The sequence below is a fragment of the Bos javanicus genome, chromosome 13, assembly GCF_032452875.1.
Source record: "Bos javanicus breed banteng chromosome 13, ARS-OSU_banteng_1.0, whole genome shotgun sequence".
Taxonomy (NCBI): domain Eukaryota; kingdom Metazoa; phylum Chordata; class Mammalia; order Artiodactyla; family Bovidae; genus Bos; species Bos javanicus.
Window position 1 is genome coordinate 11767228 of NC_083880.1, and position 16859 is coordinate 11784086.

Here is a 16859-nt window from a genome sequence, read left to right on the forward strand (position 1 = left end):
AGTCGCTCACTGACAGTTGCTCAGTTGGGGGAGGGGCCCACTCCAGCATGGACCAATGGCTGAGCAGGACCAATAATGGTTGCTCACTGACAGTTGCCCAGTTGGGGGAGGGGCCTACGGTAGCATGGACCAATGGCTGAGCAGGACCACTGGCTGTTGCTCGCTGACAGTTGCTCTCTTGGGGGAGGGGTCATTGTGGCACCAACCAATGGCTGACAGACCATAAATGGTCTTATAGAACCAGCTACCTAGTAACAGGGTGGGGGCTCCTAATCTCCTGCAGCCATGACCATGTACTAAGGGTTGCACACGGCTATGTTACATTACATAGGGTTCTATTTTTTCAATGGAAAAGTAATGATTAAGAAGGAGCTGGATAACAAAGATACACTTGCCCAGCTAAGGTGACAAGTGTTAAAAAAAAACAGCCACAAGAAACAGATACCTCTAAACAGACTGAGCCAAAGAACAAGGTATTTCATACAAAGTATTTTATCATCGGAACAGGACAGTTTCCTGTTTAAGATCTATTTATTGTGTTATTTTTACAAGTAGCAAAGTCCCTCCATTTACCTCAGCTTTATACATGAATATAAAAAGCTACTGATGTCCACGCCTCCCACCCCCCCGCCCGGGTTAACAGGAGCTTGTGGACTCTTCCTGGCCTTCAGAAGCAGCTGTGGTTTCCTCTGTGACTTGGCCTGGAGCTCTAGCACGCTGATCAGTCATCCTCTTGCTGATTCCTTTTCTGTCACAGGAAACCAAGATACATTACAACAGCACATTCTAATTTGTTCAGCCAAGATTGCTTTTTCTGTCAGCAAGTATAATTTCCTAGAGGCCGCTGGCAAAAGACGTGGTTGAAAATTATCAATGGAAAAATATGCCTTAAGTAGTTCATTAAAGTAGTTTATAATTTTGGCTCCTGGGCACATTATCCTCAAGACATTTGAACATTTTCTCCTTTTTCTTCTTTACACTTCTATATATGTAGGAGCACAAATACTCCTACATAGAAATATAAATACAGTCACCCCAGAGTACCCATGGCAGAGATCTGATTTGCTCTCAGGCCAGTTGACCCTTAAACAACAAGGGTCTGAACTGCACAGGCCATTTTCATGCAGATTTTTTTCAGTAGTAAATACTATGGTACTGAGGACCCACTGCTGGGTAAATCTGCAGATAACCATGAATGTGAAGTGCTCACTATATATATGTGGATTTTTCCCTCGCTGTTTGAGGGTCAATTATATATACTTTCCTCAAGATTACAAGTGTTAAGAAAATTACTCAAAAGCATATATTGTGCTGTGTGCTGTGCTAGGTCACTTCAACTGTGTCCAACTCTTTGCCACCCTATGGACTATAGCCTGCCAGGCTCCTCTGTCCATAGGATTCTCCAGGCAAGAATACTGGAGGGGTTGCTATGTCCTTCTCCAAGAGATCTTTTCCACCCAGGGATCAAACTGGCATCTCTTGCGGCTCTTGCATTGGCAGGCGGGTTCTTTTTCACTAGCGCCACCTGGGAAGCCTCAGGAGCATGTACTCAAAAGCATATGCATATAAAAGTATTTTCTATCATTTTTATCAATAAATTATTTTTTCAGTGTACTTGGTGTATATCATTATGAAATGAGCTCACTAATTCTGCCCCCTTAATTCCCAATCATCATATAGAAGTCTACGTGGGAATATGACTAAAATGAAATATTAAAGAATCAATTCAAAAGTGGAGATGGCCAGCATACTAAATACACATAAATGTTACCAGTTTAAGAAAATCGATGAGTTTGTGAGCGTCTTCGCCCGTGGACAGGTCCACAAAGTCCTTGGGCAGCCGGTAGCTCAGGTAGGGACTCGGCTGGACTGTGACCTCACTGTTGGTACAACGGAAGGCCGGGGCATCCTTCATGAAGAAAAGAAAGGAGGAGCAGAAGTTGGTGAGAAAGTTTTTTTTTTAAAGTCAATTCTTCAAACTGAAAAAGATCCTGGTATAGAATTTTCAACTCCTGTTCTGTACTAGGGAGGAAAGAAAATCAGATTCCTAAGTGAAAGAAAACACCAAGGTTTTTAAAAAACTTTCACATGTTCACAAGAAAATACACATCTAAGTTATCTGAAGACAAGAGACCTTGGGGGGCGGGGCCAGGTGGTCCCCGAGTGGTGGCTGCATAGCTGCTGTAGCTGTGAAGGGCTGGGGGTTGAGGGAGTCTCTCCAGGCTTGAGGCTGCCTTAGGCAGTCCCACACAGGCCAGCATGCTTTATAAACTCTGTCGCTTTCCACAGGTGCACTGCAGGAAATTACTGCCTTAAGAGAATAAAGCCAACAGTGAGGGCGAAGGAGAGCCCCAAACCCCTAACACTGTTGCACCTCTCTCACGTCACTTCAAGTACTCACTCACAGATTTCTCTCAGCACCAATGTAAAACTGTAAATTCAAGGGTCATATTTAACAGGTCTTCACAGTCTTTATTGCACGTGCTTAGAGTCTTGCATGGAATGTTCACATATCGCCTGCTGCCGAAAAGGGTTCCAGAGTCAGAGGCCATGGGTTTGGGCTTCATGGGTGGCAGATACTGAGGTGAGGGATGGATGGTGTCCAGCAGGTGGAGACATGCTGGGAACCTGGCTGGAACAGGACAGTGAAGCCCTAGAAAGCAGCCCATACCTTATGACAGACAGCCCAGCCATGGTTCAGACAGTAAAGAATCTGCCTGCATGCAGGAGACTCAGGCTTGATCCCTAGGTCAGGAAGATCCCCCGGAGAAGAGAATGGCAACCCCCTCCAGTATTCTTGCCTGGAGAATTCCATGGACAGAGGAGTCTGGTGGGCCACAGTCGATGGGGTCACAAAGAGATGGATATGACTAACCGATTAATACACACACACACACACACACACACACACACACGAAATACCTACTGTCTGCTGGACACTGTTCTGGGAAGGGAGAAAAACTGGAAAGCAAGAGGGTAGGGAGTCACTGAGCAAGCAAATAAACAAACAAGATCATTCCATAGAGTTCAGTTCAGTTCAGTTCAGTCGCTCAGTTGTGCCCAATTCTTTGCGACCCCATGAATCGCAGCATGCCAGGCCTCCCTGTCCATCACCATCTCCCGGAGTTCACTCAAACTCACGTCCATCGAGTCGGTGATGCCATCCAGCCATCTCATCCTCTGTCGTTCCCTTTCCCTCCTGCCCCCAATCCCTCCCAACATCAGAGTCTTTTCCATAGAGTAAAAAGTTATAAAAACAGGACAGCAAGGAGCTATGATAAAAGGAGAACCATATAGATTCCTCTTGGGGGTGGGCTGGGTGGGTGGGACCTTGCTTAAGGGGGGCCATCTGGGCTGAGAACTGAAAAGTATGATGAAAGCAGCCTCATGAGGTCTGGGAGCAAACTCAGCTTTGGATGCAGTGGAAACAACCAGTGCAAAGACCTGAAAGCCAGGCAGGGCTCTGCAGCTCTGAGGAATGGAAGGAAGGCAGGTCTCTGTGCACTGGAGGATAGGCAGGAAGGGGTGCCGAGAAAGGCAGGAGCCAGTTCCTGTTGCTCTTTTGTCATCCCTAACCTCCAGCACAAGACTGTTTATATTAAGAAGAAAGGAGGGAGGGAAGGAAGGAAAAAAGGAAAGGAAGGCGGAATGGATGAACGAATGAATTTGGATCATACTGTGATCTTATACAACTGTTTCTATCCAATAACTCCGTTCCTCATATTTAAAAATAACTTTGTGCCAAATAATTTGCATTCTTCTTCCCTGATACTCAGATTTTACCAGCTCACAACTCTTAAGATGCCAGCAGGGATAAGATCCCTTCATTCATTAGTTCAACAAACCGTAGTTGTACCTGGCACTGTAACCTGACAGAAGGAGAGGGACGGGTGGGACCCCACTCCAAAATAATGGGAGTCTGTGCATTTGAATATACACAAAAAATGCCCAGGAAACCTTAATGGGCGGCCATTTCTAGGTGGCAGGATTTCAAATGTTACTTCTTTCTAATTCTCTCTCTTTGAGAGATCATTTTTAAATGATCATATGAAAATAAAACTATTTTGTAGAAGACAGAAAACACCCATGAGAATATGAAATGAAGAACCCAGCAGACAAGGACTACAGATGCAGTGCACTCTCATTTACTTTAAAAAGGCTCGTGTTTACGTGTGCAAGCAGCTTATGCACCAAAATACAACAGTGGTGGTCAAGGAGCTAGGATCAGGGGTGGTTTTACAATTTCCTTTAAAATTGGGCACGTATCACTTTTATAGGCTGAAAAGAGCAATACACAGTTGTCTAAAGAAGGAGTGGCCATGAACATGAGGAGAAAGGAGAGAGCAGCTGGGTGGAGACGGACCTGAGGGAGGCTGTGCTACTAAGACTGAAGGCGTCAAAACGTGGTGAACTACTTTCAGAGAAAGAAAGAGATTGGAGAAAGGAAAGAAGGCAACGGCAGCCCCGGGAATCTGGTGAGACGCAGGGCAGAGACAGGACCCAGAGGAAGGAGGCAGTGAGTCTGTAGGTTTGATGACAGTTAAAGGGAGCAAATTCTCAGCGATGATTCTCTCTTCCCATGAGGGGAGCTGTGAAGGTACCCGCTGAGGAGGACAAGAATGATGGACAGAAGCTCCCAGGAGCCTGGAGGGCGTGAAACGGCCACTGTGGCCAATGGAAGGGGACACTGGTAGGATGACAGAGCCTGTGGTCAAAGGCCTGGGGAAGCCAGGGGTCCTGATTGGACAAGCCTCTGTCCACACGGCTGGGCAACATCCCTCTGTGCATGTGCAGCAGCCCAGGGCTGGACCAGAATAAACAGACGCATGACCCGACCCACAGCCAGGACTCTCTTCAGGTGGGAAGGACACAGGAGCCAAGAAAAAAAAAGTAACTAGAAAAGAACCTATCCGGCAATCACTTCCTTAGGTGAAGTGTCAGTTAGTCAGTTCAGTCGCTCAGTCGTGTCCGACTCTTTGTGACCCCGTGGACTGCATGCAGCACGTGAGGCTTCTCTGTCCATCACCAACACTCAGAGCCTGCTCAAACTCATGTCCATCGAGTTGCTGATGCCATCCAACCATCTCATCCTCTGTCATCCCCTTCTCCTCCTGCCTTCAGTCTTTCCCAACATCAGGGTTTTTTCCAAGGAGTCAGTTCTTTACATTAGGTGGCCAAAGTACTGGAGCTTCAGCTTCAGCATCAGTCTTTCCAATGAATATTTAGGACTGATTTCCTTAGGATTGACTGGTTGGATCTCCTTGCTGTTCAAGGGACTCTCATGAGTCTTCTCCAACACCACAGTTCAAAAGCATCAATTCTTCAGTGCTCAGCTTTCTTTATGGTCCAACTCTCACATCCATACATGACTACTAGAAAAACCACAGCTTTGACTATATAGACCTTTGTCAGCAAAGTAATATCTCTGCTTTTTAATACACTGTCTAGGTTGCTCATAGCTTTTCTTCCAAGGAGCAAGCGTCTTTTAATTTCATGGCTGCAGTCACCATCTGCAGTGATTCTGGAGCCCAAAAAATAAAGCCTGTCACTGTTTCCATTGTTTCCCCATCTATTTGCCATGAACTGATAGGACTGGATGCCATGATCTTAGTTTTTTGAATGTTGAGTTTTAAGCCAGCTTTTTCACTTTCCTCTTTTACTTTCATCAAGAGGCTAAATCTTTAGTTCTTCTTTGCTTTCTGCCATAAAGGTGGTGTCATCTGCATATCTGAGGTTATTGATATTTCTCCCGGCAATCTTGATTTCAGCTTGTGCTTCATCCAGCCCAGCATTTCGCATGATGTACTCTGCATATAAGTTAAATAAGTAGGGTGACAATACATAGCTTTGACGTATTACTTTCCCAATTTGGAACCAGTCTGTTGTTCCATGTCTGGTTCTAACTGTTGCTTCTTGACCTGCATACAGATTTCTCAGGAGGCAGGTAACATGGTCTGTCTGATATTCCCATCTCTTGAAGAATTTTCCACAGTTTGTTGTGATCCACACAGTCCAGGCTTTGGAGAAATCAATAAAGCAGTAGTAGATGTTTTTCTGGGATTCTCTTGCTTTTTTCAATGATCCAATGGATGTTGGCAATTTGGTCTCTGGTTCCTCTGCCTTTTCTAAATCCAGTTTGAACATGTGGAAGTTCACAGTTCACTTAATTGTTGAAGCCTGGTTTGGAGAATTTTGAGCATTACTTTGCTAGTGTGTGAGATGAGTACAGTTGTGCCCTAGTTTGAGCATTCTTTGGCATTGCCTTTCTTTGGGATTGGAATGAAAACTGACCTTTTCCAGTCCTGTGGCCACTGCTGAGTTTTCCAAATTTGCTGGCATATTGAGTGACGCACTTTCACAGCATCATCTTTTAGGATTTGAAACAGCTCAACTGGAATTCCATCACCTCCAATAGCTTTGTTCATAGTGATGCTTCCTAAGGCCCACTTGACTTTGTACTCCAGGATGTCTGGCTCTGGGTGAGTGATCACACCATCGTGATTATCTGGGTCATGAAGAACTTTTTGTATAGTTCTTCTGTGTATTCTTGCTACCTCTTCTTAATATCTTCCATACCATTCCTGTCCATTATTGTGCCCATCTTTGCATGGAATGTTCCCTTGGTATCTCTAATTTTCTTGAAGAGATCTCTAGTCTTTCCCATTCTATTGTTTTCCTCTATTTCTTTGCACTGATCACTGAAGAAGGCTTTCTTATCTCTCCTTGCTATTCTTCGGAACTCTGCATTCAAATGGGTATATATTTCCTTTTCTCCTTTGCCTTTAGCTTCTCTTCTTTTCTCAGCTATTTGTAAGGCCTCCTCAGACAACCATTTGCCTTTTTGCATTTCTTTTTCTTGGGGATTGTTTTGATCACTGCCTCCTGTACAATGTCACGAACCTCTGTCCATAGTGAATGATGAAGTGAATAAATCACAAAGCACACACACCCTTCTTGATCACCACTGCGGGCAAGGATCACAGAGTTAATCTGTGTTGGGTGCCTGGGAACCAGGAGGCAATTCCTCAGGGGACTGACAAGTTTCCTGGGGACCTTTCTGATCTTCTTACCTGCTCCAGAGCTTCTTCACTGAAGTCACCCTTTAGGTTTGTTCCAGATAACAGTTCATCCCAAGTAAACAGCAGTGAATCTGTGACTTCACCAAATGGATTAAAATCAATCAGCCACACCTTCCCCTGCAGAACAGAGAGAAAGCCCAGTAAGGATAAAATCAAGTCTGTAAACTGGCTTTTCAGAAAGATGATCTTGTTTTACCCAAAATCATCTCATTTCATCTTAAAAATCGTATCACTGATTACAAAAGATAGTTCCTCCAAGCCCCATCTGTGAAGGGCTGCCTGTCTAAGTAGAGCGGGCACAGAGCCCCAGGAAGTCCACCCAAGAATGCAGAGAGGAGACAGGAAAAGAAAGCCTGACAAAGACATGCATGCCAACTTCTGCTTTCAATCAATTTTACATCAAAAACCGAAGCGAGCAGTGGAAGAAAATGCTTTGTTTTGCTCTGAAGATTCTGAAATTATTCAGGTGTATATCGTGGTTCATGGATTACAAAGAATAAGGCTAGTTAAATGCCAATGATCTATTTTTACTTTTTATATGAAATATACAAATTCCAGGGGGCAATGGCGGCAGTGGAGCCTCTTACAACCTTATGTAAGATCCCTGAACATCCTCATCAATGACGCCATCATGTTTAATATACTGCCAGTGTATTTCCTCAAAGTCTGTTTACTTAAAACTGTATGGAATAATGTAGTAAGTAATAAAACTCAAGCAGGCAGAAGGGAAATCTCACAAAGTGGTCCCACCAAAGCAGCATCACTGGAATGCTCTCATGGGTTCTTTAATGATCTTTCAGGAGGAGGCCAGCAGTTCTCAGCACCAGCCCCCACCTCTGAGAGGCTGCTGCAAAGGCTTGAATTTTTTAAAACTTACTAAAGATGTAAGAAAGGGCTTCCCCAGTGGCTCGGCAGGTAAAGAATCTGCCTGCAACGCAGCAAACACTTCACTGCAGTGGAGACACAGGCTCAATTCCTGGGTGGGGAAGATCCCGGGAGGAAGGCATGGCAACACACTCCAGAATTCTTGCCTGGAGAATCCCATGGACAGAGGAGCCTGGCAGGCTATAGTCCAAAGGGTCGCAGAAGAATCGAACATGACTGAGCAAAGATATAAGAAAATGCTCAGCTGTCTTTCATTTCAATGTACTAGATTGGCCAGAAAGTTTGTTTGGGTTTTCCATACCCTCTTACAGACAAACCTGAACGAGCTTTCTGGCCAAGCCAATAATATCTGTTTTCTCTGCATGATAGAGTTTGATGGCACACGAAAGGGAGATGCAAAATAAAAACAAATCAACCTTTCTAAGAAACTGCCATCTTCTCCTCTTCTGAGAGCAGTGATGGCCAGTGTGACAGATTCCAGCCTCAGGGAAGGAACACCTCTGGCCCAGCCAGATGAAGTTTGCAAGAGGCAAAGTGCTGACATAAAGGAGCTGGGGAGCCTGTGAAATCCTGCCAGGAAATTAACACCAACACATTTGATCATGGGGGTGTATGTGACATTTACCAGATAAATGTTTCCTTGCAACTTTTATTTTTGCTCCTCTTGACTTTTCTCACTGAGACACTCAGCATAATTGCACCCTTTTGTTGGTAGTTTTTTCTGTAAATATGTAGCAATCATGTCTTGGGCAGACATGCGTGTGTAAAATGACAAATGCCTAAGGAGCTAGACTGCTGAGCCAGCATTACTAATATCTAGCATTGTTTCTCATCTGTTTTCAAGGAAAAGTTTAAGAAAGACAAAGCATTTTATTAGGACTGGCTGCAAACTAGAAAGCTCGACGTGGCAAAGAACCACTATGGGAAGTTTCCACCATGCACCATTTGGCCACGTTTCCTGGTTCACACAATCCCTAGCAGCAATCCTGCTGCAATTCCTTCTTGCCACTTGAGTTATATTCTCACTTCGATTTGGTGCCTGCTCCTCCTCGCTTCTCTGACTGTGAGAAATCATGTCCGCCATCAACCCATTCCTTGGTAGGACAGCAGCTTTGCTTTTTTTGGTGATTACTCAGATGTCTCTAATAAGTTGTATGTTATTTTAACAAAATGAGTATTTTCTAAACTTTGAACCCTTTCAACTTGAATTTTTATAACCAGTAAAATCATCTCATTATCAAAAGAAAAAAGAAAAAAAATTATTGCATCTGTTAGCATCAGAATATTTAGCTCTATAAACTAGAAGTATGCCACACTGTAAAAAAAAGAAAATCACCGCTGTTAGGACTGACAGCTGGCAGAATGTGTTCTGTAGTTTGGAAGCCATCCTCTAGTTTAAAGAAAAACAGACCAGTTGGAATCAGGCATAAAACCATCAAGATGGGGTTTTTACACCCATAACATGTTTTTTATGTCACACCTCAGGAACAAGACATCCTGAGAAACTGTTTTTAGGCAACCTATCAGGTAGGAGTGGTCACACCGACCTTCCTAGTATCTACCAACTGACCTACCCCGACTACCCCACCATCCACCTAAGTGAAACTCTACACACCAAACACCGTGCTACTCATGGGGGCATAAAGGTCAGTAACAGAGAGTCTGCTCCCTGAAAGAGTTCTGTCCAGACCAGGACACGTATACACACGTGCACACCGGTACATGTTCACCACAGCACAAAGCAGAAAAGACTAGAAACAAGCTAAGCATTCATCCACAGGGAAATGATTCATCAAACCATACAGCACATCCACATAATCAAATACCGTGTCCTTTAAGAAACCAGAAAGTTCTCCAAGATACACTGCTTTTAAAAAGTACATAAAGCAAGGTGCAAGTGCTTTATCATATGCTAACCCATGTGTTAGTAAACAAAGCTAGTGGAGATGATGGAATTCCAGTTGAGCTATTTCAAATCCTAAAAGATGACACTGTGAAAGTGCTGCACTCAATGTGCCAGCAAATTTGGAAAACTCAGCAGTGGCCTCAGAACTGGAAAAGGTCAGTTTTCATTCCAATCCCAAAGAAAGGCAACGCCAAAGAATGTTCAAACTACGGCACAACTGTACTCATCTCACATGCTAGCAAAGTAATGCTCAAAATTTTCCAAGTCAGGCTTCAACAGTATGTGAACAGTGAACTTCCAGATGTTCAAGCTGGATTTAGAAAAGGCAGAGGAACCAGAGATCAAATTGCCAACATCCGTTGGATCATTGAAAAAGCAAGAGAATTCCAGAAAAACATCTACTTCTGCTTTATCGACTATACCAAAGCCTTTGACTGTGTGGATCAGAGCAAACTATGGAAAATTCTTCAAGAGATGGGAATATCACACAGACCACGTTACCTGCCTCCTGAGAAATCTGTATGCAGGTCAAGAAGCAACAGTCAAAACCGAATATGGAACAACAGACTGGTTCCAAATAGGAAAAGGAGTACCTCAAGGCTGTATATTGTCTCCCTGCATAACTTATATGCAGATTACATCATGAAAAATGCTGGGCTGGATGAAGCACAAGCTGGAATCAAGATTGCTGGAAGAAATATCAATAACCTCAGATATGCAGATGACACCACCTTTATGGCAGAAAGTGAAGAGGAACTAAAAAGCCTCTTGATCAAAGTGAAAAAGCTGGCTTAAAACTCAACATTCAAAAAATGAAGATCATGGCATCTAGTCCCATCAGTTCATGGCAAATAGATGGGGAAACAATGGAAACAGTGACAGACTTTATTTTCTTGGGCTCCAAAATCACTGCAGATGGTGACTGCAGCCATGAAATTACAAGAAGCTTGCTCCTTGGAAGAAAAGCTATGACCAACCTAGACAGCATATTAAAAAGCAGATATTACTTTGCCAACAAAGGTCCATCTAGTCAAAGCTGTGGTTTTTCTAGTAGTCATGTATGGGTGTGAGAGTTGGACTATAAAGAAAGCTAAGCGCCAAAGAATTGATGCTTTTGAACTGTGGTGCTGGAGAAGACTCTTGAGAGTCCCTTGGACTGCAAGGAGATTGAACTAGTCCATCCTAAAGGAAATCAGTCCTGAATATTCACTGGAGGGAGTGATGCTGAAACCGAAGCTCCAATACTTTGGCCACCTGATGCAAGAACTGACTCATTGGAAAAGACCCTGATGTTGGGAAAGATTGAAGGCAGGAGGAGAAGGGGACAACAGAGGATGAGAGTTGGATGGCATCCTGACTCAATGGACATGAGTTTGAGCAGGCTCTGTGTGTTGGTGATGGACACAGAAACCTGGCATGCTACAGTCCATGGGGTCATGGAGAATCGGACACGACCAAGTGACTAAACTCAACTGAACTCTTGTGTAAAGAAAGATGGGGAAAAATAAGTATGCTGCTTGTTTTTGCATCAAGAAATACTGGAAGGATACATAAGAAATTAACAATCTAGAATGCAGAGGCGGAAGGGTTAGAATCAGACCTTCCATGTATATTTTCAAAGCAATAGCATTAATAAGCTTAATCTAACGAATGTCAACAGAATACTTTGCACTTTAGATATTGTACTTTCTTTCTCCATCATACATAAAACAGAAGCAAAAAAGTGATTAGGCTGCAGATTCATTCTGAACAATATCAAACACTAGATCATATTTATCCCAAAAAGCAAGAAAGTTAATAACAAGAAAATAACCCAAATCCTTTTTCAAATATCTAAAGTAGTTACTCTAAATTCTAGTTAAGCATTACCATCACTTGTGGAGCTTCTTAAAATACACATTCCAAGGCCTCATCCCAGACCTCCCGCATGGGGGCAGGAACCATGGCTCTGACACGTAGAGCGGTTAGACTCTCAGCACTGAGTCCACCTGTCCAGCAACTGTTCTGACAGACATTCAGGGTCGCCAAGCCCAGACACACTCCACGTGTACTTCAGATCAGAGATCACCATAAAAAGAGTCAGTTTTCTCCCAAGAATAGCCATAAATCCTGCATTCCAGACAGTGTCTGAGACGGTGACTCAAGTGCCATTGATTGAAAGCAAATGAATTTCACATCACGGTCAGCATCTCTTCTCAGAGAGCGTCAGTATGTTTACACTGGCCTGGTTCCCACTTTAAAGGCACGCAACTGCTTTTGGTGCTGTCAGATCACAGCCGTAATTACTTACATTCATGTCCCACTTCACTTAAGACATTCATATAACTGTCTCACCAAGTCACACGTCTGCACTGACCTGCTGGCCCTACTGAACCACAGCAGACCTGGACATGTGCTGGGGAAGTACTGGGACAACCCTGGCAGATCCCGAATGTTCAAATGCCATTAAGGAGAATTGCGTTAGAACATAACGGCTTCAGACTGAACCTCTGTAAAATGGGAAGAAACAGCACATACCCCACAGGGTTGCATGGACTAAGGGAGACAATGAATTAAATAAGAGTCAAGCTCTTCTGAGCTGCACATTCAGGACAATGGGCTCAGTTTCCTCCCTCACTGATTTGATCCACGCCAATCCTGGAATGCTTTAGTCTCGAAGATAAGCTCCTTGATGGTCTCGAGATCACCAGGATGGAAGCTGCTTGTTAGAAGCACAGCATCTAACACCCGACAGGCTCTGGATAAACCGTGGTCTGTGAGTGACTGGACGTGGCTGGCATTTGGCTGTTAGAAGCTGAGACTGGCCCTCAGGTTCCTGTCCGCTCCACCCTGCCAGCTCCCCATCCTTTCTCTAAGGTTTGCTTCCAACTCTGCCAAGTAGCATCCCTCTTCTGTACCACATACCAATTTATAAGTCCTCTTTCCTTCTCTTTTTTAATAGCTCCTCTTTCTAATTCTTAACAGATGCCATCAACCTTCAAGACAGGTGAAAACAGAGTAAGTGATACCTTTGGCTTGAAAGAGGTGACTGAATGGTTAACAGCTACCTTGGGTCATGAACACATGGGCCCCATCCTTTTGTCCAAGAAATGACTGAAAGGTATCACAAGCATCACTACGATTAGGTGATACAAGTGTGGAGAGGGAAGGAGAAAAATTTGAGCGACGCTGAGGAAATATATGGGTCACATATTTAGAAAACACACCTGCTGTCCTCTTAAGAGCTAAGTTGTTAAAGCACTGTCACAGGACACCTAGTGACACAAATTTCTCTGAAATGATTGCATGTCTTGATAGTGAAATCTCTGCTGCAGGATTTATTAGGTCCGGTTTTTGCTATTCATTACAGAAGTTTCCATCTTTAAGATTACAAAATAAATACAAACTACTCAATTCCTCATCTTCATGAAAGAAAGTCAAAGTGTTAGTCACTCAGTTTTGTCTGACTCCTTGCAACCCCATGGACTACAGCCTATCAAACTCCTCTGTCCATGGGATTCTCCAGGCAAGAATACCAGAGTGGGTTGCCATTTCCTTCTCCAGGGGATTGAACCGAGGTCTCCTGCATTGCAGGCAGATTCTTTACTGTCTGAGCCACCAGACTCAAATCATGCTAAGGGCCTTTCAGGTAACCGAAAATAATTATCTAAATAGCCAATGACAAGTTCCTGGCCACACTGAAGAGTGAAAACTGAACTGTTTTAAGCAGGCCCAGACTCCTGATGAAAGAGGAAAGGAGGGGGACACAGGGTGGCCTTGGCCATCTGTTAAATGAATAACTCCTGAACTTGTGACACGTAATGATGGGAGATATCATGTCTCCTAGTGTTAAGGATATTTCAAGGGGACAGTCTTGACCACTGTGAATTTCAGTCACCTTAGTTGCCTTGGGAAAAGACTTTTTGAGCAGTGAGCGCTTCACATAGAGAATGACTATGTATTTAGAGTATATCAAATATCAAGTTTACTTACCCTACTGTCTCTGTATATATCAAATACAACTGCAAAGGATAAAAAACTCAGAGTTAGTAATGAACTACTATTTGCATGATCAAAGCCTCCTTTTGATAATTAAAATGCATTTTATTATCAGTTACTCAAACAGCAGAATATATTTAGCTTTGAGGACTTCATGCTTCTGCCTCTCAAAACTTCAAACATAAAAAGGCATCCTGCAATGTTTTACTTAATGTAATTTTGCTTTCCTTTTCTCTGTCCTCAGCCATAATCCCTTATATTTAAAAATTCAAAAACATAAATGAATAAAAATTCAAACCAAACACCAACACTGTCTCAACCAATTCACCATTAGAGACAGGTGATCTGTCACAGTGAAAGGAGACCACTTACTATCTGATGGAGAATAAAATAGGGAAAACGTGCATTACGAAAGCACAAAATCTAAGCATGCTCAGGGCACAAGTCATCCTTTTTAAAGTCAAATCTGCCACAGGTACCAGGCTTGGCAAGTAGAAAAACGTCAACCAGGGCAGATATAATCTGACAACGCATGAATACTCTGTCTCATACCCAATATACTTTCAGTTCTTTAAAACACAAGTGATTACTTTGCAACTGGTGCTATCTGATCACTCAAATAAAAAAAATCTAGAAAGGTAGATCAGTCAACTAGCTAATTTAGTCCTAATAACAGAAGCGTTTGGTTCTCTGTAGACAGACACTTTGAAATGTGTAGAAAATATCTCAAATGACAGGACAGAGAAATTGTCTCAGTCTTAAAAAGGGATTCTGGTTAAATAAGGTAAAATTAACATACAAACCCATCAGTACGATCATAATATAGTAAAATGCTTAAAAACACAGTGCTTCGAATCCAGTTTTAAAATATACACCACCATGAAATGAGGTCCAATAACATTATGCATTTCATTTCACTAGGTCAATAAAAAGATACTCACAATCTTCATCTAAGAATTTATACTGTATGTGTTTCTTGAAAAAATCTTGTATGCATCTGCAAATCTCTTCTTTTTGTTTAGAAATATGATCATAATATTGTGTGTAGTCCCTCTGAGAAATACCTGATGAGAAAATATTTTATATTCTGTTATTACACAATATTTTTTCCAAAAACACCAAAATGTGATTTTAAACCTCTTTTTTAGGGAACCATTAAAGTAGATCAGAAGACCAATCAGATGAATGGAATCACACAATAGTCAGCATTTTATATAAAGCTTATCAGCTGTAAAGGTTCCTAAGGCCAGGTGAACCCTAAAATTCCATAGTGCCATGCTTACTTCAGAAACGGCAGTTATTTTTATTTAGTACAATGGGAAGAATTCAAGGTTATAAAAATGTTTACTATGTAAAAAGTGAAAGAAGCGATTTTAAACCTACCCACATAGTCTAACTGCTTCTTCTTTGATTTTTCCAATGGCCTCTCTAAAAACTGGCCTTCTTTTCACTTTCTTTGGGAAAATGTGAAACAGCCCTCACCACGTCTTCCATTTTCATACTGCATCTCACAGAAGCATCTAGAAGCAGCATTTTCCTTGTTCATACATGCTGTCCTTCCTTCACAAGCTTCATGTTTCAAATCATGGAAAAGTAAACATTCCTTTCCTCAGAGTAACTTGCTGACATTATTCAAAACACACTAAAGGGAGCATTCTAAGAACTCCTTCAATCGCTGTAGGACTACGAGAAAGTTCTCTACTCTGATGAAATGCCTCCAGCTAAGTACCTCTTCCTTAGCTGCACTTAGGATTTTGGTGTTTCCTTCAGGGATACATAATGATACATTAAATCCAAACACACCCAGGGTTAAGTTAAACATGGACATCTCATTCGATAAATAAATAGTGTGGATCTGATTTTGTTCAAATCATACTCTTCGTGGTTGAAGGTCAATTTCACCTCATGGAAAATGTGCTTAGACAAAATAAGGGCAAATTAGCTTCAATATTTAACTTGAATAGATCACAGCAGATAAAATGATAGCCTGAGAGCAAAGAAAATGGGTGGCTTTTACAGTAATGCCCTTCTTTGTTCGCATGTTTTCTCTTCCTAGGATAATAAACACTGCTTCAATAATATAAGTAAAGGTTCAAAAACTGGGCTTTTTACGACGATTAAAATCAGCCATGTACTGTGAGTAGCACTTAGGCCAGCCCCAGAGAGAAAGCAGGTACACGTATCCTAAGTGGGATCAGCACAGGCCACTGCTTTCACTGCTGGAATCCAGACAGACATGATTCATCGAGACTGTCTTCTGTGGAAACAGAATCTGGCCCGAGGACCCTTGTCAACACAGCATTCCAGACAGTCAGTGCCCATTGGCTAGAGGCAACATCTGAGATAAAAACTGATTGCTACCCTTGACTTGGAGAAGGCAATGGCACCCCACTCCAGTACTCTTGCCTGGAAAATCCCTTGGTCGGAGGAGCCTGGTGGGCTGCAGTCCATGGGGTCGCTAAGAGTCGGACAAGACTGAGCGACTTCTCTTTCACTTTTCACTTTCATGCCTTGGAGAAGGAAATGGCAACCCACTAAGTGTCTCCAGTGTTCTTGCCTGGAGAATCCCAGGGACGGGGGAGCCTGCTGGGCTGCTGTTTATGGGGTCGCACAGAGTCGGACATGACTGAAGTGACTTAGCATAGCATAGCATACCCTTGACTTAATTACTAAGCAATCTATTTCCATCAAATGCTTGTCTTTTAATAATTAAAAGGTTTAAAAGAAAGAAAGAAAACCTCACCAATAAGCTTATTTTCCTTGACAAAACATCGGAACTCGGCCCCAGGAATTAATTCACACCATTTTCGAAGAACAAGCTGCAGACAAAGGAGACACGTAACACAACAGGGTGAAAAGAGAGGATATTCACCAGGCTGATACACTACTTCACGTGCAGGCTGCGTCTTAACAGCTGCCGTGATCAAGGGTTTGTTTTTTAAAGAAGGCATAAAACATTCTTGACATGAGATGTAGAGAACAGAGCTATGATCTATTAGTCTAACAGAACT

The 16859-nt window shown here is 42.7% G+C and overlaps 1 protein-coding gene across 2 annotated transcripts in view; it reads right to left on the reverse strand.

Annotated features, from left to right (window-relative positions):
• Positions 1-476: 476 nt before the first annotated feature.
• Positions 477-16859, reverse strand: part of CDC123 (cell division cycle 123) — a 49798-nt gene continuing 33415 nt past the window's right edge. For both annotated transcript variants that reach the window (XM_061435698.1, XM_061435697.1), the window contains 6 exons: positions 16592-16667; positions 14790-14912; positions 13843-13871; positions 7071-7196; positions 1772-1909; positions 477-748 (listed from right to left, as the gene is read on the reverse strand). In XM_061435698.1, the coding sequence (XP_061291682.1) occupies positions 722-748; positions 1772-1909; positions 7071-7196; positions 13843-13871; positions 14790-14912; positions 16592-16667 (519 nt within the window). In that variant the 3' untranslated portion in view covers positions 477-721. The remainder of the gene's footprint in view (positions 749-1771; positions 1910-7070; positions 7197-13842; positions 13872-14789; positions 14913-16591; positions 16668-16859) is intronic.